A 26,939-nucleotide genomic window follows, 5' to 3' on the forward strand; every position below is an offset into this window, starting at 1 on the left:
CTGTGCAGAAAATTCATTGATATTTGCACTAAACTCCGCACAACCGTTTTCATGTAAAAAATTAAATTGCCCGACTAAATTTGGCAATAGCTAATGTAGTTTGGTTCCTTTCTGCTTAGCGCGGTCCAAATTTGTCGAGATAAATTATTACATATGTTGGACCACGGGACAAGGTACGAATTTAAGTATTCTGATACATAATTCTTAATCAGAATTTCAAGTATGAAAGTTCAGTTTTATCTCGTTGTATATATTTAATTTAGGATATTATGTGTAGATTTATCCTAATTCTAGGATTAATGGTTAAAATGGGTATATTTCCTTTCCATTTTTGATTGATTTTAATCTGTGGAAAACTTGAATGGACTAGATTTCTAATTCTATCTACCCTAATAAAATTAATTCCGTTAATTTTATTATATTACTTATTTTGCATATCGAGATTTTTAGCCAAATTTAACAGGACAATTTAATTTATTTCATGAAAACGGTGAAGCGGATTTGTTTGAAAATTTCAGTGAATTTTCTGCATGTTACAAGACAGATCCCCTAAAATTTTCAAAAAAATTCGCACAAACGTTCTATTGTAGGAAATTAAATACCTCGCAGTTAAACGTGGCAACAGCCGATGTGGCTTAGCTCCTTTCTGTTAAACGCGGTCCAAATGGGACAATGTGTAAAGACAGTAACGAACGGTAACCGAAATACCAACAATGACCTACACCGAAGCACTAATCTTTCAAGAGGAACTACATGAAAACGACACTAATTTACGAGGGCATGACTGCTTACAAAAAGGAGGTAAACGATCAAAACGAGGGTACGTCTTCGATAATTGGCGGATTCAGGTGTTTAGAGTTATAAGCGCGGTGATAGGAATTTGGCAGATTCATGAGAGAATCCATCACTCGAGTTGATAGTTGCCAAGTGAGAACTAGAATAATTCGTTGCCAATTTGCATTCATCCGAGAAGTTACGTGTGGAACGGACGTAGTCATTCAGTTTTTCCACCATTTGGATCGCGTTTAACAGAAAGGAACCAAGCCACATTAGCTTTTGCCAAATTTAACTGAGCATTTTAATTTTTGAACGTTTGTGCGAAGTCCTTTGAAAATTTTAAGGAATTTTCTTCATACTATGTTATGGAGAAAATTCACTGAAATTTGCACAAGAATCCGCGCAACCATTTTCATGTATAAAATTGAATTGCCCAATTAAATTTGGCATTGGCTAACGTGGGTTGGTTTCTTTCTGTTAGACGCGGTCCATTTTATCTGATAAAATACAAATTCTACGAAAATAATTTGCGAGCACTTAATTAAGACGCTTAGTTTTTCAGTTACTCAGAAATGACTTGAAAGTTCCGAGAAAATGACTTGTGTTTTCGTTCAAGGTCTATTATTTTTTAAGCTTGAAACTTAATCTTGGAAGAACTTCTTCAGAAAGACGATGCTACATCTAAGCATCGTGTTTCTCACGATATTCATTAAAGATTACATTGCTGAATGTCACGATTTCGCTACATGCTAGAGCTAAGGCTGTCAACGTTGAACATTGTAATGCAGCGTCACCTTCCGACATACATGCTTAAACTTATCCAATTTTAAACAAAAATACGCCCTGATGGTTGAGCACAGTGTATTATGACGAATCGGCATCATTTAAGAAAGATGTGATTAACACATGGCTTAGCTTACATCAGCATCGATAGTTGAATGATCGCCAATACTGCCGTGCTGAGGAAGAACGCCGTATGAACATTCGAGAGTTGCCATATTTCCTTCAATAAAACGTTTATTTTTGAGGAAAATTACGAGTATTTTTCCTTGAAATTTTCAGGAACTTTAGGTGAGATTGCGAACAATATTATCTGAAAAATTGGAAGAAAAATATTCATGAGTTTATCAGGAAATTCAGGAAAATTTGGCGACGCCTGAAGGTTCACACGGCGTTTTTCCTAAGCATGGCAGAACAGACGTCGCTCTTTATATCCGAATAAGTGACAAATCTAAGCTCCAACTGACAAATTGCTCGGCAAGAAAAAAGAAAAATTGTGTGCTTACTGCACGAAATGAAGAACGTTTGATTGAACGGTATGACCTAATGGATTTCGAAATGGACAAAAAAATATAGTGGATTGAACAGTTCTTATTTTGTTTGTTTGTTTTGTTTTGTTTTGTTTTGTTTTCTGTAAAAAATTTACTTACGAATAAACTGCGTTGATATATGGGGTATTTTACAATATTCCTCGGATTTTATCAACAGCAGATAGAAAAGGGTTGTTTATTCCTTTTTCCCGGTGATAAAAATGTGGAAATTTATGACTGGCTATGGAAAGGGATTTTCACAGGAACAGGCAGGCGGAGAGCGTTTATTCGGTTTCATGATTTTGTCAATAGATATTGTTTGTTTTGTCTTAAGAAATTTTATAAAAACCGGAAGATTTTATTTCTAACAATCCGCAAATTATCTGATAAGAGCGATACTGCATCCGTCAAGCGTTTATGTTAGAAGTAAAGCAAAATTCGTGTCAATTAATAAAAATCATTGGAAATGATCCTTCATAAGTGTAAAAACTGTTTTTTCTTCTTCTTCCACACCTTACCCCTCTTTGATGGAGAATTCTTAAAGCCCTGGCCCCCGGGGAACGCCGTGGAAAGATTAGTTCAGAGAGAGAAACTTCAGAGAGGAAAGATAATTTGCAGGACCGCCAAGAACAGCAAAGGTGTAATTTTCAATTACTAGAGCGGGAAAAGAGACCTGAGAAAGCTTCAGTCCGCAGAAACGTTTCCGAACTAAATTTAGACTTGTTTCACGCAAACCTCGTTCGATAAAGACGCGACAGAATTGCTATTCCTATTCCTACTTATACCATTTTATTCATTAACAACTGTAGGGTTCTCGATGCGAAGCGTAAGAAAAAGCAATTTTAATGATGTCAAACTAAGCGGCAATTTCTCATGCTTTTAAAAGAGACGTGCCAAATAGAGTTTTCGTAAAGTATGAGATATAGAACGTACAATAACGGTCTGGGAGGAATGTAAGCGCCCGTTCAAAACTTTTGAGAGCAGGATGCAGGGTGCAATTTGAGCAGAAACGAGAGGGAAATATTTACCTCGGGTTCTATCTCGTGCATTCTCTCGAAAATGATTCCAGGGTTTTTTAAACTCAATCAGTGTGTATCTACACTCGAGGCACTTACTTGAAAAAATCGAGTATGCTGAGTGGCAAAAATGTATTTTCACTTTTATACATAGCATTGCCTTAGATATTGATGACTGAATACTCAGTAGCTCTTTGTTACAGATGGTACGGTAAGGTTTTTGTACGTTAAAATATAATTTTGGTGGAATGAAGTTTCGTTTGAATAGGATAAATGACAAATACATGCTTTCAAAGAATTAGATGATGCATCAAATAGGCTTCAACATTTTTTTCTGAGTGCACAATAAATGTCATGGGATAAAATTAGAGTACCAACGTGGCGCTGTAAAACAATTTTCAAAATACTGACTGTGCGGATGGGGACTTAAGCGTAAGAAATCTTAAACTTGAGTAATAATCTTGAAAATGATCTATGGAGTGTTCTATGAACATTGTATAGCATAAAAAATACTAAAAAATGACTTAAATTGCACTTGCGACGTGACGGTCTGAATTATGCGATTCAAAAACTTAGTTTTGAGAATCAACTGGTTTGCGTTTTGAATCACAATGTTCGTGGCTTCGAATTTTTAGATTAAAAAACTAGACCGCTTTTTAACTTATTCTTTCGACAACCAAAGAGTATTTTCCGTCATAAAAATTCCGATTTAATATACCAACTTGGAAAAAAAAAAAATTATCAAGGACATATGGACGGAGGACGGACTTTTCTTAGGGACAATCATGCATATGATCATTTGAAAAATATTTGATGTGCACACGCCGCGTTGCGAATAGCTCTGACAATATTTCTTACTCAAAATTGTCTTTAAGATAGCAAACTTAAAAGCAACGCTTCAAAACTTTTCCGGATCCATACGGAAACGCCACGTCTAATATCAGAATAGCTCTTCAGGGAGTGGAGCTTTCAGTGCAAAATCCTCGATCGTCATAGGCGATTTTGAAAGTTGGTAACGTTGTTTTTCCTCCATTAAAATCCATTAAGAATATCTATTTCAGGGGAAGCACACTGCCTCGCCAAGAATCGATTGTTTTGTGTACATTTAAATGAAGGAAAAGCAGTGTTGCAAGAATTGCCACTGCCGATTGTAGATACACATCCTTCTAATTTTACCAACGATATTTAATTCAGAACCTTGACGCGTAAATGAATATTGATCTTAAAACCAGACTCGAGAGGTTCAGCATCCCTGCTTTCACGATTCTTTTTCTTGGCGCACAATTTCTCGCGCGGCTGAAATCAACGGCTGAAAGCGCGGAGAAACGCTGCAGCCACTTCGGAAGCACAAACAGAAGCCCGACCGCCGGCTCCAAGCTGTCAATTAAGCAGATTAAAGTCATCAACAAGTAGACTGCATTCAAACCGACCTCATGGCCCGGAGACGCTGAAAAATTCGAATGCATCAACAATGTGCCATTTGCGGAACGGGATATTGCGACCCCCTCAACTTCGCGAAGAAAAAGCGCTGAAGCCTGTTGAAATATTCGCTCCCGTTCCTCGACGAGGTTGCCGACTTGGGCGGAAATTAACCTTAAATTTCATGAAAAATTGGTATCAACATGACAGATTTGGCAACGTTCTTCGGGTGATCTTTCATCTACTTCCGCCTTATTTTTTAATGAGGAATTAGTGGAACTTCGGCTCCGCCCGGGCCCAGTGGCGTGGGGTGCTTTGCGATATATCGATTGTTATTCCTTTTAAGCCAATAGAAAAATATCGATAAACAGGGTGTTTACAGCAAACAGCTTCATAATCGATTCTTTACCATAGGTTTAAAGGGCATGAAAGTCGATACATCGCAATTTACGCCAGGCCACTGCCCGGGCCTTCCGTTTATTTACGGGAGCCTCCTATGATCATAAATATTTGTTTAAGATGATGCACGTAATAACTTCGCTTCGCTGACATAAGGACGTAACTCCTCTTTGAGATGAGCACTTCTATACATATAACCACACATACATTCGACGGCTCATGCAAAGAGGGAGTTACGCGTCTATGTTGGTAAAGCGACGATATGAGGCCTGCTGGTGGACTGGTTTCACCCTTGCAACTTGATTTTTGGCGAACGCTACATCCTGTTCTGAAACTAAATATCTCACAGCAAATTTTATGAACGGATAGGACCGGAGACAAATACTGCCGTACTACGGAAGAAGGCCGTATGAGCCTTCAGGCGTTGCTAAATTTCCTCTGATAAAACGAGAATTTTCTGATAAACTACACTGAAAAAAAAACTCCGGCCCTGGTAGCCGCAATTACGGGCTATATAGACATACCGTCCGTTCCAGGCTCAAAGGCCTAAAATTCCGGCTGCTGAAGCCGTAGCTTCGGCCTCTGAACCCGGAGCAATCGAAGCTACGCCTCCAGCAGCCGGAATTTTCGGCCTTTGAGCCCGGAACGGACGGTATGTCTATATAGCCTGTAATTGCGGCTCCCACGGCCGGAGTTTTTTTTTCAGTGCAATGAATAGTTTTCTTTCAATTTTGCAGATAATTTTGCTCGCGATCCCACGGAAAAGCCCTGTAAATTTCAAGAAAAAATATTCATAGTTTTCCTCAAAACTGAACATTTTATCGAAGGAAACTTGGAATATCCATACGGCGTTCTTCCTTAGCACGGCAGCATAGATTGATGACTTATTGTAAAATTCGATATTAATGGGTCGGAACTTACTAAAAACTAAAAAATCATCTTTATTCACCTTTGAATCTGGAGCTTTGAACACAATCATTTTTACTACTGCTCATAAATCAAAACTAACTGATAAATTTGCCCCTATGAACAGAGTAAAACCCCTGATAATAGATAGAACCTATGGTGGGAACTGTGCGGCATGGACGCATCATAGTTCTCACAAGATGATAATTAAGTGACGATCCTTTATGCAACGATCTTTTCGTCTGCGTGAAATTGAATCTAAAACACAAGTCAAATTTTACCTGACATCACCTTCTGGTTGCATGGATGATAGGTGTTCAATAAATCCATTAAAATTACAACTCACCTGCAACAAAAATGAAAGAATACCGTTAAATTTAGTTACAGTGACTCTGAGTAAAGAGGCCACAGTTCACTTCAGTTACATAAATACATCAATTTTGCTTGGTGGCAAACAATTCGTCTCCTTTACAATTCCTGTTGTACAAATCGATAAAATATATAATCGAACTTCATTTTTCAACAAGGAACCGATACTTCTGCTTTATTTTGGAAAAAAGACGTGTAAGTCGTTAAGTTCCCTGTGCAGATAGAATTCTTTATAGAGCCAGAAATCGTATTTCTTCAATGCAAAATGCGGTCCCTTTGTCCCTCGTAATAAAATCTGCGAAATGAACTCAAGAACAATCCTTTTATTTCCCATTACGCTTGATGGCATCTCTCTGAACTCTACCCGTTTAAACTTAAGTTCTCTTGATTATCATTCTCATTAATGAAAAAGACTCTTTAAAAGTTACCCCGTTTAGCACCCTCGGAGACGAAAGTAAACAAAAGGTTTTTCTGGCGATCAGTTAATCTGGTAAACAGACCACTAGACAAGGTACAAAATTAAGCATTCTGATACATCTTTCGAAACCAAAATTTCACGTAGAACACAATCCGTGCAACGAAGATTACAGAAATTAACTCATAACCAAGATATCTAATGTTTCTTGACACGCGAATTCAAACCTCCCGCTCGTGAAAATTACATGATCTGCGTGGGTCGAATCGCACACTAGTCATAACCTTGGCCGTCTCTGCAATACGAAAATATAATAGCCTCAAAAAAGACGCTTTGGCTCAACTATAGCAAATTGTTCACACTTTGAACGATAAAAGTTGGGAAAGAAACAGTGCTCGATTGAGAAGCCTACCGAAACCGTTGTAAGGCGCGACTTGACTCACGTGGAGTATTGAGTTTCTTGTGACCAGCCAATTCAAATTTCCTGTAACCAATGTAAGATTAAAACTTTGATATCTTAGTTAGGAATTGATTTCAGTAATTTTTTACACAAAAATTGTGTTGTATATAAAATTTCGGTTAAAAAACATGTATTAGAATGATTAAATTTGTACCTTGTCTAGTGGTCCATTCACTGGAAAAAAACACATTAAATCTGGAGTCCAGACTCTTAAAAACATCGACAAGAAAAAGTACTCTTGATCAATCAGATTTAAGTTTAAATCAAGAACCAAGCCTCTTAATTTGGGCGGATTTTCTTTTGATTCAAGCTTAAATCTGATTGAATCAAGGGTCCTTTTTCATGTCAATGTTTTCAAGAGTCTGGACTCTAGATCCAATGGTTTTTTTTTTTTTTTTTTTTTTTTTTTTTTTTTTTTTTTTTTTTTTTTTTTTTTTTTTTTTTTTTTTGGTGAATGTAAAATTGTCACGTTAATACCTTAGGAGTTGATTTCAGTGATTTTCGATACAAGAATCGTGCTCTACATGAAATTTTGGTTGAAAATCAGGTATCAGAGTGCTTAAATTCGTAACTTGTCTAGTGGCCCATTTTGAGCACGATCAAGAATTGTGCGCAAAAGCCACCACTTGAAGCGCGAGCAATACGCAACAGCTGACAAAACGGACCGTTTACGCTTCGCGTAGGGTCGCGAATCGCGTCAGAACGGTTGATTAAATTCGGAGACTGTGTGAGACTCGGCAATTAATCAAAGGCATCAATTATTCGGCCGAGCACGAAAATAATAAATAATAAATCATGTCCCCCGCACACGCTCCCGTCGGGGGCAATTTTTCTACAGAGGTCGCCTGTCTATTCGACAGAGTTTCCTCCAAAAGGAAACATGGACATTTACAGATGAGCCCCGAACTACATACAAAAGCATACGTTCGAGGCTCATGAAGATAGACGTGTTTCCTTCTATAAATACAACTGTATCATACGTGGGGAATCATTACTGTCGTGCTAAGGAAAAACGCCGTATAAACCTTCGTCAGTTGCCAAATTTCCTTGGATTAAATGCAAATTTTCAGGAAGACTCGTAAATATTTTCCGTCGAATTTTGTCGGAAAATTTTCTTCGTGATTAGATCTAATAAATTATATCAAAATTCGAGAGAGAATATTTATAAATTTACTCAAAATAGAGTACCTTTAAGACAGAGTATGGCCATTGCTGTGCCGGTTTTTCATTGGTCGCGTGAAAATAGGCTGACACGATGTTCTTACGGCCGTAAATAAACAAACAAGACGGCTGTTATCAGCAGGCAACTTTGAGGTTATCCTGTGATTAAGGCGAAGGGCGATTTAAGTGTTTTCATGTGTTTTTTCATGTGTTATTTGTAGACATGCTAGTTTAAATTGTTACTGCCGTATAATTGAAATTTTTGTTAAATATTGGCTTCTTATCGATGTTACGGTGAGCCACCATCTTGTTTGTTTATTTACGGCCGTAAGAGCATAATGAAGCCTAAATACTCGTTGACCAATCAAAAAGCGGCACAGTTTTCCTGTAGTTAAAGTATACGAGTGGCCATACTCTGTCTATAAAGGTACTCTAACTCAAAAATAAGCATTCTAAAAAGGGAAATTAGGCAACTTTTGAATGTCCATACGACGTTTTTTCTTAGCACGGTAGGTTTGGAGGGGTGTGTGTTCCGCACACATCGTCGTCCCTCAGGCGTAAGAACGTATCTCGATGTCCACATGAGCCCCAGAAAGCATGGATTTACAGGTCAAACAGGGCTCGCACGGAAATTGAAATACGCCCTTACGTTAAAGAGTCGACGACATAGAACCCTGCCCTGCGACGGACACTGCGGGGCTGAACTGCCCTTGAATTAGAAATGATGCTCGTCAAACTTTTACGATAAAAGGTTTGTGCCCGTAGAATCAATCACAACTTCAGTTGCAATAACGCATACGATTCGAATAGGAAGCAAGGAGTATTTTCTGGAACAAAGAGACTTCTATGAAAGCTCGGAAAAAGGCAAATTATGGTGCACAGCATCAATTTTGACAGTCAGTAGCAACAACTGGGTTAGCTGGCTCAAAATTAGCGGTATTTTGGTGCGTAATACACTGGAAAAAAAAACATTGGATCTAGAGTCTAGACTCTTGAAAACATTGACAAGAAAAAATACTCTTGATTCAATCGGATTTTTGCTTGGATCAAAACGAAATCCGCTTAAATTAAGAGGCTTGGTTCTTGATTTAACCTATCTTCTGATTGAATCAAGAGTACTTTTTCTTGTCGATGTTTTTAAGACGCTGGACTCTAGATCTAACTCTGTGGTTTTTTTTTCCAGTGTATCAGTTTTTTTTTTAGGACAAATCTTTAACTTTTCATTTGTTATTTCCTTTCAGGTCGGTGAATTTTTCAAGATTACCCACTAAGAATAGTCCATTACCACCATCTAAACGGAAGATGGTTGCCTAATGCTCCATGTCAACAGGATGACACACTGCGGTTATGGTAACGCAGTCGAACTACATATTACTGCACTTACAGGAAATTTGATCGACCGATTTTGGCAAAGTGGACAAAGCAGAGCATTTCAATTTTGTTAAGATTGTGCAATTTTCGAGTAGAGCATTGCGCTTGCTTGATCAAGAGTTTTCATAGCCCCGACAATGCTTTTAAATGGATGAGAACAATAATTATGTTTTCACGGTTTCTTCCTAGACACAGCGAGATAATGATCTGCCAAGACAACAAGGATAAATTGCATCACTGAAAAAAGGGCTTTTATAATTTCTTTCAGACTTTCGCTGGAAAAAAGCCCGGAAATTTTAACAACTTTGGAAGAACTTTTCCGATTTCCCGAACGCGGTTAGAAATTAGTTATCACTTAAAAGACAGATTTTCTTTATGATTGCCTCCAACTTAACGGTGGTGTAACAGCCCTCAGCGACTGTGAAAGTTCTCTCGATCCCTTTAAATAGTTTAGACTTTAGAAAGTTAGGCTTAAAAGTTGAGGTAACTTATCCCGGGGAGAAAAGCACTATAATTACGTAAGACACGAACGAAAGCCAATTAAAGGTGTCTACATTATTTCTCAAAGGCATGATTACCCTGGTTTCATCGCTCTGTCGAAACGAGCAATATTGGGTATAAATATGTCATAAATCGGAAAGTACGAGTGCTTACACTGGGAGTTAAACTACAAAACGGCATGTTTGGCTTTTCGAATTTGCAAAAATCCTGCTACTATCATGATGGGAAGGAGGATTGTAATTAATGGAATTACAAGATTGTTGCTGGCCTTATTTGAAATCATAACTACTGCGAAAATGTACATGAAATGCACATTTTTCTTCTAAAAAGATAAATCAGAGGCGTAACATTTTGAGACACTCGTTAATATGCAGCAACTTCCAGCGCCTCAAAGATCTGGCACTTTTTTCGCACGACCAATATTCTCAAATTCTTAAGAACTTTTCCCAAAATTACACAATTTTCTTAGAATATTAGTCAAAATTTCCTTTTCGCCTGAAGTTTAAGCAATGCATTCCACGTTCCATGGCAATAAAACAGAAGGAGCTCATTATTCAAAATTTAAATTAGGCAATACTGATGTTGCTTGGTTCCAGGTTCCTTTCTGCTTAACGCGGTCCATTTGTGATCTACTTCCCATATTAACACCGGGGTTGTCACGGAATTCCGAAAATTAATTTCCTTGACATTTTCCTGATTTCCCTGACACGTTTTGGTAAAATTCCCTGACAATTGAAAATAAGCCAGACAGTCAAAAAGACAAAATTAGAGATAGTTTTGGGGCGAACTTTGTTGTGATAACCCATTCTGGAAAACAAATAAAAGTGCTCATCAATGTTTCCCAGACATTTTCTTCATTTTCCCTGGCATTTCCAGGTATTCCCTGACTTTATAAAATTCCCTCGCGTTTCCCGGTTTTCCCCGTACTCCCTGAATGCGGCAACCCTGTAACACACAATGTCGGTTACTGTTTCTTAATGTGGACACCGAGCTCAACTTACCGGATCCTTATGAAAATTCGCCACAAACCACTTCATCAAATTGCTGCATTCTTCCAGGCACCGGGCGACTCCGCTTTGCAACAAACTGATGGATGGTGCCCGACCGGTCCGTTTGACGATTCACAGGGCGTCGATCGTTTAGCTCCACATCAAACTTTCCCGCGCCGCTCCTAATCGCAACTTTGCACTTTGCAGTTTTTAATTCGATCGCTACATCAAACTCCGGCACCTAACCCAAAACAGAGCGTTAACTCCCACGTTGAAAGGTTCCACGAGTTTATCGTGCATTCCGGCCACGTTATCCAGTAACTTTCTGCTTTATTTTTCACTTTTTTTCGATTAATTAAAAGTTCTAGTGGTGAATGAATGATGCGATCCGGGGCGAGGCGTGAATGGTCGATTATCGGTATTTTTTCCGTTTGAATCTGCGGTAAAGAATCGATTACTGAGGTGTTCATTGCAAACACAAAATCTATCGATCTTTTTCTATAACTTTAAATGGCAGATCAATCGATATATCGCCAAGCACGCGACGCCACTGGATGCGATGGCAAAGTTGCACGAGGAAACAGTCCCTGATAATGGGCTTCCGGGTGCGGTATCCGAAAAGTTTCTTTCGACTTTTTATTCGCGATTCTATGTTTCCGTCCGATTGTGAGAAACACAAGAGTGATACAGAGCTTCCATCGACATTACATGGTGTTTTTGCTTCGGGTTTTTAATACATCGATTGATAATTGCGAAATATGCGTACCTCACTTGGAATGTTTTAAAAACTCCGAAAACTGTTTTTATTTTCTTAAAGGAAGAATAATCAATATCACTCTAGCAATTTTTTCCAATTGAGTGAGAGAGAATCTAAACAATGCTAACTGTACGGTTCCTTTAAAAAAATAAAATATAAGCGGAGACTGACAACGTCGCAATCTGAGGTATGAATTTTCCGAATTTCGATAAGCTTCAAGTTTGAAGCAAATAAAACACGCCTTCAAAGTTTAAACGCCCACTGGCGGACAAAGGAGAACAGAAAACGAATTTTGATAACCGATGAATTCGAAAAACCGCGTATTTTGACCTTTAAGTACCGTATAAATTAAAAAAGTAAAAAAATAACCGTGCGTAAACGTGGTGAGAAACCAAAAAGAGAAACGTTGAGAGGAGATGCAACCGGTGAGAGATGAAGGCGCACAGTGGTTTGAGTCAATACGAGAGGTCGGACAAAAAGTGGAAACTTCAAAAGCTCATAACTCCGTCCATACAAAAATTTGAAGTTTGAAAAGTGGTTCCAATGGTTTTCCCTTGAAATTATCTTCTAGATGTACCCCTTAAAATTTAAAATGTGATAAATGAAGCATCGAAATTTGCAGTTTTAGTTCAAAATTTCATGTCCGAATTCTCTAAGCGACTCGATCTACCGTGCGTCGGGGAAAGGAAGAGTCAGTGTAATAAAGAACCGAGCATCGTGAACGGTGGCGATGCAGGAGAACTAGGTTATCGATATTTCCCCATTTGGAGAAATGATAAATAATCGATTTTTAAGGTGTTAGTTTCGAGCACCCTGCTTATCGATCCTTTTCCATAAGTTTAAATGGCAGATCAATCGATGTATCGAAAAGCGCGCCACGCCACTGATCGTGAAGTATTGTGAGCAATCGGACGGGGATAGCCCTGGGGAGAACATTCCGACGAACGTTATTTGCGCTGGTCAGCATAATTTGGCGCTTTTATCGGAATCGGAGCCATTTTTGGGCTTTACCCCCCCTCCCCCCTTCGCAAAGTGGATGCTAATTATTCCACGCCGAGAACAAAACGCCGTATCAATATTCAGACGTTGCCGATTTTCTTCCGATAAAACACAAATTTTCCGAGTAATTTTAATGAATGATTCGTTCTCTAGGTATACAGATGAAGTAAAAATTTCAATTCAGCTCAGATTTCGCAAATTTACTCAAAATTTGCAAACAATGTATGATCATTCACGAGTTGCCAAATTTTTCCGGATAAAACTTTCATTTTGAGGATATTTATGCATATTCTTTCCTGACATTTTCAGATTTTTTAGATTAAATTACGAAAAAAAGGTCCGAAAAATTTGCAGAAGAATACCTCGTTTTTATTGAAGGACATTCGATAACGTAAGCGGACTCAAATACGGCACGGCGTTTTTCCTTTCCTCTTGAATCCACAATGTTTTTCCTTTTTAATTTTTCCATAAAATGTATTGGCAGCTGTCTTAATCAGGCTTCCTACCAAATGCTTGTATCCAAAATTGCACCATCTCGACAGCGCAAAGCTTCCATATTTCCTTACTTAACGCACATTAATACGTTTCTACAATAAATACTGCCACATGCTCCCCTTGTTCATCAGGTGAATGACCTCCTCATAAACATTTGGGGCAGAATTTTTTACCAGGATTTCCTCCTGAGTGCCCGAAAAAATGTAAGGAAACATCCTCTCTTTTTCCGGTACTAATATTTACTGGGAAATTTGGCAAAGTAAGAGTGCTCTTATGGCGTTCTTCATTAAAGCGTCGACAATTGCTCACAGTCGAAAGGCATCTTGGCATTGGGCCGTGGTGGGCCAACTTAACAATAGGACGAGAATATTGCAGATCTGTTATCGCGAAGCTTTTTCCGAGTCACGCTTCTCGCTTGGACGTGTTTAAATCAAAAAGAACTATGTGCTTGCTGACATGAACTCTAAGATCCGTTAGAGAACACGCGTGACAGGGATCATGTCACGGTGGATGTAGTTTGTTTTGATTTAAATACGTCCGTTGATGGTTCCGTTCGGGAGCGAACCAGAGCGAACGTTCCGAATGAGGCTAGTAAAGTTGGCCGGTGCTTTTCGCACTTAATAGTCGTCCGGCGGGTGGTTCACTCGTAATCAGGGCCTCTCACGACATGATCGTATTTATGCTAGAAGGAAGTAAGTGCAAATAGAGGAGGAGTATCGTAAAGGACCTTTCTTGGGCCTGAAATTTCTGAAATTCCTGCTCTCTGCGATTTCTGGGTCATTTAGTCTACATTTTACAAAATGCATAATGGTTTGGTCATTTCTGGTCTATTTTATTTTAGCCAGGGAATTTTATCAACCTTGAAAAGTTGGGGGACAAGTCGGGAAATTTTACTGCAGAACCTTGCAATTTTTTTCAGCTAAAGCATTGCATTATTTTAATTACAAGAGGCTTCGCGCTTACCATGTTTTGTGAAAAGATTTTTTATGGGAAAGCATGCAAGAAGATAATCGAAAATTTAGGGAAACGTAAGGGAACTTCATGCTCAGAATCCATGTAAAGTCAGAAGAAAGTCCGAGTTTGACCAAAAGTAACTTTGTCCGAGTGACAAGGTTTCAGCGATTTCAAATTTCTCCGACTTTTCTTTGACTCTACATGGATTCTGAGCATAAAGTTACCTTACGTTTCCCTAACTTTTCGATGGATTATCTTCTTGCGCCCTTTCTCATACAAATTATTTTCACGAAATGTTTTAAGCGCAAAGTCTCTTGAAATTGAAAGAATGCAAGAGAAAAGATTAAGCAAGGTTCTGCAGAAAAATTCCCCGACTTTTCTCCCATCTCTTTCGGGTTGATAAAAATCCCTGGCTTTTCCACTTTTCCCCAAATTTTCGTCAGCATGCCGTTCTGACGGATAAAAATAATACGTATTGCACTGTATCTTTTTACTTAACTCAATTGCACATGGTTTCTGAAAGAAAGTGCACGGTTGCATAAATGCGCACAAATGGACTACGTTTTCTGATACGGAACAGCATTGATTTCTTGTGAATTTTAGAAACATCACATGTGCTATTAGTTCTCCTATACCGGTAGGTGGCTTTATGGATGAGCCAGAAAAAGTAGTTACCAATTGCAAAATGTGGTCCATGGTATGCAACAAGTCGCACACGAATCTGTGCTAGGTTGCACGTACGGTCAGGAGGCATTCATGTCCGTAGATGTAACCTTGAACATCAGATGAACTACATTTTGCAATTAGGAACAAAAATTTCTAGCTCATTTAGGAACAGTATATTTGCCATAAGTTTCCTTGTAAGTGCGTACTTTCATGGATGAGCCTAAAATTGGAATTCCTAATTGCAAAATATGGTCCAGATTTAAGTTTGAAACGTACGAGTTTTTTCCCGCTATAGACCAACTTGGCAACAGAGCCACATTAACGACAAGAACCGTAGTCTGCGCATCGTTTGAACTATAATGAGTTTTTATTGGTGCCACGTGTGGTGAAAACTGCCGCGCTGGAAGCGCGCTCTGCGGGAGTTTCCCCGCGATTTGTCAACTGAAAATTAACTCGAACATTAACGGGCCTAACGGCCGAAGTCCGGTCGGAGGCTTTGGTCTTTTATGACGAAGATCTTTATCAAGTCTCAGATGAGGTCATGTCTGATTACAGGCGGATACGCCACCCTTGGAAAGGTCAATGTACTTATAAAGGTACCACTAAAGTTGGAATGATCACACATTAGTTTGCAAATTAATGCGAGTGATCATGTTGTGAAATTATTTCTTTAACGAGGGGTATGACCTCCGGTCACTTTCCGACCCCTTCAGAAAAAAGAACGCTGAAAAAAAAAAAACTCCGGCCGTGAAAGCCATGCTTACGGACTATATACATATACCGTCTACGTTCCGGGCTCAGAGCCCGAAAGTTCCGGGTGCAGCACCCGTAACTTTTGGCCACTGAGCCCGGAACGGACGGTAAGTCTATGTACCCCGTAACTTTTTTTTCAGTGGAGAGGAGAGAGTAGATCCGTGACAGGGATGAAAACCTATGAAGCCAGGGTAAGAAACTTGATGAAGCTGTTGTAGGAGTACAAATTAAATATGCCCGATCATAAGGATTAGATTTTGCAACGAGGAGCTACAATTCCTTGCTCTTACGTAAAAACACCTATCTGCATGACACTGGCACATAGGTTATATCGATAATAAGCTACTGTAGTTCCTAAAATTGCAAAATTTGGTCCACAAGATCCGCGAATCGCGTGATCCGTCGGGGAATTTTTGGAAAAGTGAGGATTTGGTCGAAACAAGCTGAAAAGAAACCCTTGAAAAATTCTGACAAAGATCTTTTCGACTTATCGAGAGACTTTTGAGCATTTCCGACAGTATCATCGAATGAAGAGAAATAAGAAGAAAGCTCATTCACTTTAGAAAAATTGAGAAAGTGAGGAAAATTGTTGTGGGAAAAAATTTCGGCTCCCGTTAAATATAGACCACGTTTAGCAGAAAGGAACCAAGCCACATCAGCTATTGCCATTTAACTGAGTAATTTAATTTTTTACAACGAAATGTTAGGCGGATTCCTTTGAAACTGTTAAAGGATTTGCTTTGCACTATGCAGAAATTCACTGAAATTTGCCTACAAATCCGCAAAACTGTTTTCACGTAAAAAATTAAATCACCCGATCAACTTCAGCAATAGCTGATGTGGCTTGGTTCCTTTGTGTTAAACGCGGTCCAAATGTTCAGAGCAAGTTCGAACTAGTGCAAAGGCGTGCGATTTTAATTAGCAGCCGGAAACTTGGAATCACCCGGAAAACAGGGTGCCTCTACTTGAAGAAATTTTTTGAACCGATCCGAGAAAAAACCAGGCCAGATTATGGAAAAGCAAATGCCATGTCTTTGAAATTGAAAGTATGAAATTGAAAGTTTCACTTTCGGTCAAAGCCGATGCAGTTTCCATTACACGGAAAATGGAATATTGAATGAAAAAAAATACACCTCTATTCGATGTCACCGGTTTGAGAAGAAAATATGGAAAATACAACCCACTTTGACCGGGACAGGTTTGGGAATTATGCACGGAACAGGATATGATTTTTCAACGTTTGGCATGCTAAAAACGTGTTACATCATGATCGCGGTAAAATTGACTCGTATTCACGTCCACTTTCGATTAACGACAGCGTTCGGAACACCGCTACTGGGAGGATTGCCAGCGCTCGCAAACTTCCAGCAAATTATGAATGAGAAAAATTCATCCGATTTCACTCCCAGGAAATCTTGGTGACAGTTCATAGGGAGCATGAATGAAATACTATAGGAAGCTACATCGAACTCAGATGAATTAAAAACTGCAAATTGCCAAGTTGCAAAACACCCCGTATCGTCATTTTCCAAACGAAGAAACGTCTCTCTATTCCAAGGGCGCACACGAAGGAAAAACCTCGTGCGTGGGACCCGAAGTTTAGGTCATATGGATCTCTGAGTTTTCGGATTGAGCATCTGAACACTTTAGGTCCAGCTGTCGAGGTTCGGATGTGAAAACCGAAGTACTTCAGATCTAAGAACTGAAGTTTCAGATGTGTGATCCGAACCTCGACAGCTGGACCTAAAGTGTTCAGATGCTCAATCCGAAAACTTCAGAGATCCATATGACCTAAACTTCGGGTCCCACGCACGAAGTTTTTTTCTCCGTGCAAAATAGATTAACACAACTCACGATATTTTGGTAAGAGCATATTTGGACCGTGTTAACGAGAAAGGAAACAAGCCACAATAGCTATTGCGAAATTTAATTTTTTACAAGAGAGCTTTTGTGCGGATTACTTTGACAAATTCAGGGCATTTGCTTCGCACAATGCAGGAAATTCACGGGAATTTGCACAAAAATCCGCACAACCAATCTCATGTGAAAAAGTACATCGCCCGATTAAATTTGGCAATAGCTGATGTGGCTTGGTTCCTTTCGGCTTAACGTGGTCCAACTAGTGCTCCATCCATTCAAAACGTTTTTGATTTTTGCCTGTGGCTCGATGAAAAATCGACGAATTTTCAAAACGAGATTCCGAACAATTTCCTACTAAGTATACACATTGTGAAGGGAAATTTAGAAAAATTCAATTGTAATTACGTTCCTTCGTCTAAAAAACAACGTTATCAGTAACAGAACCAATCACTTGCTTCAACCACAGATTCTATGTTCTTTCGGTATATTTCTTCAACGCGGCGAAATTAATCCACTTCCCGCACAGAGCAACAGGCGAAAAAGACACAGACGGAACTTTAACTGAAGCACTGAAAAGGCGCTCGTTTCCTTTTTTTCTTCAGAGATAAAATAACGCACTCTCTGAATCAGGAAACTTCGCGGTGGAGAATTACATTCGCGAATGATCTGATTAAACAGCTAGAGAGCTTAGAGGCTTGAATAAGTGTTAGCAAACAGAGAGCTACTTAGAAGAACTGTAACACGCACTCGCTAAATCCACGATCAAACAAAAAATTATCACTTTGCCACACGTTACGAATCGCATCGAAATCTTGCGAAAAGAAAAACTGCATGTCGGGACGGGCTCGACGCGGATAAAACATGGTAAAAAGCTTGTTCAACTTATGTTAGAAAATATGATACCCCCAAATACTGCCGTGCTAAGGAAAAACGCCGTATGAACCTTCAGACGTTGCAAAATTACCTTTGATAAAACACTAATTTCCTGGAAAACTTGTGGATATTTTGCTTCCAATTTTTCAGATAATTTTGTTTACAATTACACTGAAAGTTTCTGAAAATTTAAAGGCAAAATATCCATAGCGTTCCTATAAAATAAACATTTTATCGGCGGAAATTTGGCAACTCTCGAATGTTCATACGGTTTTTTTTCCTTAGCACAGTAGAATAGGTAAATATATTGCGATTTTTATGAAAAAAGGAAGAACATTATAGCTCTAGGGTTGGGGGTTTTTCACCAAAAATACATTGAGACGAGTTTTATTCGAAAAAACGTACTGATGTCTCAATATTTCTCTAGATTATTCAAACGTCCACAAGTAACTTTCAATGGATCACTTGACGAGGCTAAAGACGAATCATCGAAATACATATTTTCTTTTAAAAAAAAATCGTATAACTAGATGAACACATTGCGACTCTTCAAATTCAATAAATAAGTAAGGAACTCAGCGTATTGTTTGTAACCTCAAACCATCCGCTTGCCGAAAAACCAAAGTTCACTCAAATAAAACTGGACATTTCAATAATATCGGATTGTTTCAAGGTGAATCGAACTTTTTTGATACGTTTAATGTGCTGCGTGTCGGAAATGGGAGGACATTTTCGTTAAATCAGTCTTTCGTTAAAAGTGCAGGACGATAATTTAGTTTTCAATGGCAATTTAACTCGAGCTGATTCAGACGTTGTCCTAGCCCACTATGTGGGCGGTTTGAATTTCACTGTCAAAAATTAAAACAATAAACATTAAGCCATTCTCAACAACTTTACATATTTCCAGTGCGTACATTTACCGTGTATAGCTTGAAATTCCTATCACGTGATCATGCTTGGTGATCCATTGAAAGTTACGAGGCGAGAAGTGAGAGGAAATTTAATTTTTAAAAAAACTGTCTCTGATCACAATTTCACAATTTGCTTGAGCACTAAATAATTTAGTCTTTAATCCAAAAGAGTGTGGCTAAATAATTTTTCTTGGAATGTTCGGGTGGTTAAGAGGATGGTATGCTCCGGCAATTGTAAAATAATCAAAAATGATCATCACCAACAATTGAACGGAACAAAAGTTGGCACAGCTTTGAGCAAAATCAAATTGACTACATTGCGGGATTCTTTATTTCCTCGCCGTGTTTCTACTTGGCAGACAACCACGCAAAATTCTGCCTTGAAATTGTGTGAGTATGTCTTTTTAAAATCTAGGAACAATTTACAGAATTAATGAAGGCAATATATGCTTCTTAAGCGGCGATTAAATAAATAAGGCTTACGAAGAGATTAAGCTACGTAGAATGTAATTCATTTGATCTTACTCCAAGCTGTGCCAAAAGTTGACCAAACGTCGTGCCGTTTCAAATTGGCAGAAAACACCATTCTGAGTTCTTAAAATTGCTAAATCGTACAAGACCACAATGCAGATCGACTGATCTGATTCTAGTAGTAAAATTCGTCAGTTCCTAGTCTCCTGCACGATAACTCGTATCTCAATTGCGAATTGTAATGTTTTAGTATTTCTGACAATTTTTTTCTTTTTTTATTAGGTGAATTGTCACATGAAGCTTTCTGAAATTGGGGTGGGGGGAGGGGGAGGCCGGGGGGGGGGTGTATTTCTTTACACTTAATTGAATAGATAGACTAAAAAGTCCATATATCAGTTTACTATACTTTTGGGTAAATTTTGCGAAATGATATCTGGTGAACATTTAACTTGAAGAAGGATCATCCCGCTTCAAATCGACGAGGTACTAACTTGACTCGAGCATCTCAGATTGTATTCACACACACATATTTCAGACACCAAATTTCATCCAAAGCCAAGTAGTCGAGTCAAATTTTATTTGATGTTGCTTACTCAACGAAAGAAACCCAAAAACTTGATCGAATCTAACATATCCTATTCCTAGCTTAAAATTGCAATTATACTTCAATATTTTCGTTGCACTGTGCTACTTGGTTAGTAAATCAAGTTCACAAAATGTCATCCAAAGCCAAGTGGTCGAGTCAAATTTTCGACGAATTTCGTTTATTAGACGCGAAATGACCCGGGCCTAATAAAAATGCTAGTTAATGAAAAAACCCAAACACTGAATCGAACCTAACACATCCTATTCCTAGCTTAAAATTGAACCGAGTTAAACAAAGGAACCAAGCCACATCAGCTATTGTCAAATTTAATTGGCAAATTCAATTTTATGCAAGAAAACGGTTGTGCGGATTTACGTGCAAATTTGAGTGAATTTTCTCCTAAGTGCGGAGCAAATTCCTTAAAATTGTCGAAAGAATCCGTACAAACGCTCTCTCGTAAAAAATGAAATTACCCAGTTAAATTTGGCAATAGCTGATGTGGCTTGGTTCCTTTCTGCTGAACGCGGTCCAATTGCAATTTCACTTCATTATTTTCGCTGCACTGTGCTACTTGGTAGGGAAATCAAATTCACTAAGTTTCATCAAAAGTCATGTGGTCGAATCATTTCCGAAATTCCCGTTGATTTGAGGCGGGGCGACTCGGGGTCTGATGCTTACTCGATGAAAAAACCCAAAAACTTGATCGAATCAAGATCTTAGACACATCCTATTACCAGCTGAAGAGCACAACGACAACGAGCACTTGACGATCGCGACGACGTCGACGGCGGACGCGAAGAGGAAGACGCGGAAGCGAACAACGGCGAGCGGAATGCGACGCGGGGCGACGGCGGAACGAGACTGGCGGAGTCCCCCGTCCGGGTCGGGCCCGCGCGAAAATCCGCCGTCGGCGATTTGACACATTTTCAAATTGGGCCCGGCCAACCCCCGGCGAAAAGCCGAGCCGGGCACCGGCCAAAGCCCGTCGCGACTCGCTGCAAGCGCGGGCGCGTGGGGCCCGGCCCCCCTCCCCTGCCCCCCCCCCCCCCGCCCCCCCGCCCGGGGCAACGCCGCCGGTGAAACCGTGAATGGTGGTCAAGGTCCTCTGAAGGTGCGCCCCGGTGCACGTACGGGTCGCTAATTGGGGGAGCAGCTCTCTGACGTCCACGGGAAAAACGGGCGGCCAATACTCTTTAAAGTTGGTACCTCTGGGCTTCGCACGTTTAAATTAGAGTCCCTTCATATTGAGAGTCAAGACAACACCCCCTCATGGAGTCACAAACGGGAATAAAGATTACAGAAATTGAACGTTTTTCGTAATCTTTGATCGGCCCATTCTCAAATTCCTTTCTCCGTTCCTTCTCTCATTCTGTTTGTTCCTTGCCGAACCCGCAATTCCTCGGTCCATTCCAGATTATAATCTTTGCAGTTGGTGAAAATGTAATATTTATTCCCGTTTGTTACACTGTGAAGGCCTAAAATGCGGGAACCAATCAGAAATGGATTCACATTGTCTTGACTCTCAGTATAAAGGGATTCTGGTTTAAATGTACGTGTTTTTATAATCGATATCTATTGACCGTTGACAGGGTTGCAATTTTTCATGAAAAATAAAATATTGTTTTTAGTCGAGTCTTCATGAGCGGGAGATTTGAATTCACGCGCTGGAAAAAAAGACCACGTTGGATCTAGAGTACAGACTCTTAAAAACATCGACAAGAAAAAATACTCTTGATTCAATCAGATTTAAGCTTAATTGGACTCCATTTTACAATTTGGAACTATAAATTCTAGCCCGGTTTAAAAACAACACCTGTGCCCTTAGTTTCCCTATGCACATGATTGTTTTTCGAGGAGAGCCGGAATTTATAGCTCCAAATTGCAAAATGCAGTCCAAAAATCAAGAACCAAGCCTCTTAATTGGAGCGGATTTCTTTTTGATTTAAGCTTAAATCGGATTGAATCAAGAGTCCTCTTTCTTGTCAATGTTTTCAAGAGTCTGGACTCTAGATCCAAAGTGTTTTTTTTTTTTTCTTTTTCTTTTCTTTTTTCTTTTTTCTATTTTTCCAGTGCGCGTCAAGAAACATGAAATTTATTGGTTAGAAGTTGATTTCAGTAATTTTCAATGCCCGTGCAAATCGTGTTCTACGTAAAATTTTGGTTCAGAAACATGTGTCTGAATGCTTAACTTCGCACCTTGTCTAGCGGTCCATTGTGACTTTCTACTATTTTTGTATGTTTGAGTGCGGGTGCTAGCTACTAGCAAAAACCGCACCACCAGGGAATACTACGTACAGACATTCGGTGGTTTCTAAAATTTTTCAGGCAAATATTTTTGGTGAGGAGAAGTTGAATCAGTGAGAACGAAAACACACCAACTCGGTAACTTGAAAATGCTCAATTTTCATAAAGGGTATTGAAATTACCGCATCTGTTCCAAATTGGAAATTTAAAGTGTCCTTAAGTACTCGCCTTTAGGCACCAAAAATATTTGTCTTTGACTATCTTCTTCACCTACTATGTGCAGTTTTGTGTGCCTTTTGTTATTTTCATTTTTTCGAGTTGGTGTGTTTTCGTTTTCACTGATTCAGTTTTATTTTGAGGTAAATGAAATTTTGGACATCATACTCTATGGGAAAAATCCATAGGAGTGATGTGTAACGCGTAACGCATGCATAATGCCTGAGGGCAAAGCTCTTTGGGGGTAGGGGGTGAGGGGGCGTGCTTCCGAGACAGAGGACACCTACGCAACTCTTGAAAGTTGGTGACACTGGGGTTCATCGCTCACGAAATGTAAAGTTTGCAGGACTTTCCGTTTATTTTGTCAACGTGGCTAGACAAGGCCTAAAATACAATTTTCTAAATGAGAAATTTTACGAATGATGTGCACCACCAGCCGGGGAACACGTGTTTTTATGACCCATTTGAGGACTCTGTTACTTCTCTGCCTCGTGACCATCAAAACAAAATGAAGAACACTAAGTGGTAGCACATTACCTACTTTTTGGAGGGAGCCTTCGCCACGCAGATCTCATGGCGGGCTCACGGCGGCGGTAGTTAGTTAGCCAATTTCCGTTGTACGACGGAGCTATTAATGTTCCCGTTTGTCCACCGAATTTTCATTTTGCGACACGGAAGTTTATTACGATTGGGCCGCTGGACTGGGAAAAAACAAAAGTACAAGATGTGTTTCGTCATTCAAGCGTCACACGAAATGTATTAAAAATATTGAACCCTTCCAAAATCAACTCATTATTATTCGGATATCACAGCTTATAGGGTTGCACTACAGTCAGTCAATTTAGGCTCCCCATATTCGAAGCTTAAACACAGTTTGTTGCATACAGTTCGGGGTCCGTTTCTCAGTGTTCTTCTTTGTATGCTGATTGCAAGTATGCTTACAGGTGTCTAGTTTATTTTCATGTTAGGAAATCCTGATTTTACTTTATTTTTGACCGCTAATTCTTTGATATCATAATTTTTCCAAATCCTGATTTCATAATTTTTTCGAATCCTGATCAAATCCTGATTGTTTGCGGAGAAAAATTAAAATTTCTGCATACGCGTAAGCGAAATCAGAACTCTAGAATAAAGTTCTAAGGCGAATGTAATTTTAAAAAAAAATAGCTCGATTAAAAAAATCCGATCGGACGGCCCGCCTATTCTCAAATCCTGATTTTACGGCAGATTTTTCCTCAAACCCTGATGAAATCGGGACTGAATCCTGATTGACCTTAAATCCTGATAGAACCGGGAAAATCTTGATGCTAGACACCCTGGTATAACACTAACTAACTATCTTTCAACACAGTAATAGCAACAGCAGAAGCCCTTCAACGAAGAAACCGCTCTAAGAGTGGAATTGATATAATATACCTATCAAGCGGTTTTCAATATTCATCTGAAATAGTCTTGTTTACGTCGCGTCGTCTCTTATTATGAACGAATGTGTCGATGGTGGCCGAAGGTTGGCCCATCTTATTAAATCATAATTTCGTGATGCGCGACCTTGCTGCGATTCGAAATGCATCTATTGTTCCCGATGCACCGCGGAATTACTTTCCGCGTTCTGCTTCTGCATTCTTTTGTTTTGCTTCATCCCGATACAGTCCCAACATTAGCTTGCATCTCTTCTAACGACATCTTTAATTTGTACACCAGATGCTAAATCTAATGAGCGCCTTTGCTTGAAAGAAATTTTAAGCGCTCAGCCGATAGGTAAGCGCCTCTTGTTTTCGTTTTGCTACTAGAGTTCTTCTATAGTATAGCGCTTAAGCGCTTAAAAAGATCACCAACTTAACAAAACATGACCGACGAGATTCCAAAAAGTTTCTTTTCACTAGCTAAAGTCCAGGTAAGAGCTCAAAAGTTCTTTTCATCCGAACGTTTTGCCACTTCTTCGAAACCTGTTAAAATTCGCCTCCAAATGACATAACTGTTGCGTTTCGTTTACCATAGAAATCCAACTGCTGGACGCTTCTCCAATACCTATACGTAATAGAGCTTTCCTGATTGTTTTGTTTTGTTCTTTTTTAATTAAGGAAGGACCACGTCCTAATCGTTTAAATGAAGTTTCCATATTTAGACCGCGCTTAGCAAAAAGATCGATTATCTAAAAAGTTCGCTCAGACACTCGCTTATTTCTTTTCAAATCCATGTCGTTCATTTCCGAGCAGGGAAACACTGGAGAAAAAAACCACATTGGATCTAGAGTCCAGACTCTTGAAAACAATGACAAGAAAAAATACTTTTGATTCAATCGGATTTTTGCTGGAATCAAAACGAAATCCGCTTAAATTAAAAGGCTTGGTTCTTGATTAAGCTAGACTCTGATTGAATCAAGAGAACTTTTTCTTGTCGAGTTTTTTTTAAAACAATTTATCCCCCCCCCCCCCCCCCCAGCGAATCACTCCGAGGCTGAAAAGTACTGTGAGTGGCTCTCTCAGAAATCTGAATGACTCGAAAAAATGTTCAACATTGATACGGGATCCGAGGGAATTTTTTTTCAGTGTTCTTTATACTACGTTCCACGTGTTCTTGGAGATTTACGCTGTTACGAAATTAAACAATGAGACTTAAAATAAGACGAAGGGAAGACACCGTTAATTAAAGGCAAGAACTTGACGGTGGCGAACGCGATAGGGGTGAGTCCAATGAAAATAGTCGAACTTTTAACTTTTAATTTCCCCTCGCCTCTCCTCGTTGATTACCTTGGGAGGTAGTCGTAATCTACAGGCCCAAAACGAGCTTTGCTTTGGGATACCTCGCGCGAATCGAATTAAAAGTTCTGCGAAATTATGAGCCGCTTCACAAAAACTTCTCATTCACTCCTTTGCCAATTCATTGCGTGCGAGGGGGAGGTAGCGAGACGAAAGAAAAGGGAAAAAAGCCCATTCTCCGGTTATTTATTCGGCAGAGAGATTACGCAAGGACGCTTAACATGGCAAAACGTGCTCCATTTCTGTCACTTGATTCATTTGACAGTATTTTCACAATAAAGAGTGTTATTTTCCACTCCAAAAACGGCAATAGTCACCTTCTCGCCGAAGTATCACAAGTGCCATGTGACGTTTCAAACTTTACGCCCTTTACCTTTTTACAGAAAAATTGTTGGTTAAATCTGTTTGAAAATTTCACTGACTTTTATCGGCAACACAAAGGAAAACTCAAGGACATTTTCGGACAGCTTCGTCGAGCAATTTTTCTGTAAAGTACTATGATGGTGGCGGAAATTTGAAACGTCGCAAGGCGCTTGTGATACTTCGGCCGAAAAGTGACAATATAGAGTTTTCTTTTCTCCTCTAAAACGACGCATCGTCTGTGGTGACTTGTAGAATTGTATTTAAAAACATTATTTGTATTTTTAGAAGTTTCGCCGAAATCTACACAGAGTTGGACTTACTTCTTTTTTTAGGAAGCGAGCGAAACGCGAACCTTTTTACTTGCGCAAAAGGCAGCGGTATTCAAGATTGTATATAAATGCAGAGTGTAGATCATTCTGTGTTTGAGGGTGAGTCATAGCTCCTATGCATCTGTTGGGTAATACTGCAATACCACAGCATAGCGCGAGTGAATGCTACAAAAATGGCCTGCAAGCAACTATTCGTACCTCGAAGTCGTGTATTGCGTCTAGCGGGGATGAAGGCGTTTTATGCGCCCGCGCCTTGCTTCGTTATATGGCGACAAAAAAGCGTACTACTTCGAAGCGACAGGAGCTGTTATAGGTATATGAAAATTTGCGTTAATGTCATCGTTTGAGGAGGCTGTTGCACTTTCAAATCGGCATAAACTTTAATTGTAATTTCTTTTCATTTTTTAAATATTAACCTTGGGGTTAGGTAGCTTTTTCTGGTTACGAAAATCATAATTTTACTTACAATTTACGGATAAAAGATGGAAAGAAGAAAAAATAACAGGATTCTTTCCAGTTTAGGATTTCTCGGTGACAATAAAAAACGGATGTAAAAAGTCATACTTAATTTAATTAAAATTAATATGCTTCAGAAGAAATAAGCGATATT

At 39.2% G+C, this 26,939-nt stretch overlaps 1 protein-coding gene across 14 annotated transcripts in view; it reads right to left on the reverse strand.

Moving 5' to 3' along the window:
• Trpm (transient receptor potential cation channel, subfamily M) overlaps positions 1 to 26,939 on the reverse strand; it is a 412,514-nt gene that overhangs the window by 224,270 nt on the left and 161,305 nt on the right. The window contains exons 1-2 of one of the 14 annotated variants that reach the window (XM_072301603.1): positions 21,097 to 21,277; positions 11,106 to 11,334 (exon numbers count right to left, since the gene is read on the reverse strand). The exons of 11 other annotated variants lie outside the window; for them this stretch is intronic. In XM_072301603.1, coding sequence (XP_072157704.1) covers positions 11,106 to 11,141 — 36 coding nt within the window. In that variant the 5' untranslated portion in view covers positions 11,142 to 11,334; positions 21,097 to 21,277. Of the gene's footprint in view, positions 1 to 11,105; positions 11,335 to 18,028; positions 18,048 to 21,096; positions 21,278 to 26,939 lie in introns of those variants that run through there. 2 more of the 14 variants (XM_072301604.1, XM_072301605.1) reach the window with 2 other exon arrangements.

Source organism: Bemisia tabaci, chromosome 6 (assembly GCF_918797505.1).
Source record: "Bemisia tabaci chromosome 6, PGI_BMITA_v3".
NCBI lineage: Eukaryota > Metazoa > Arthropoda > Insecta > Hemiptera > Aleyrodidae > Bemisia > Bemisia tabaci.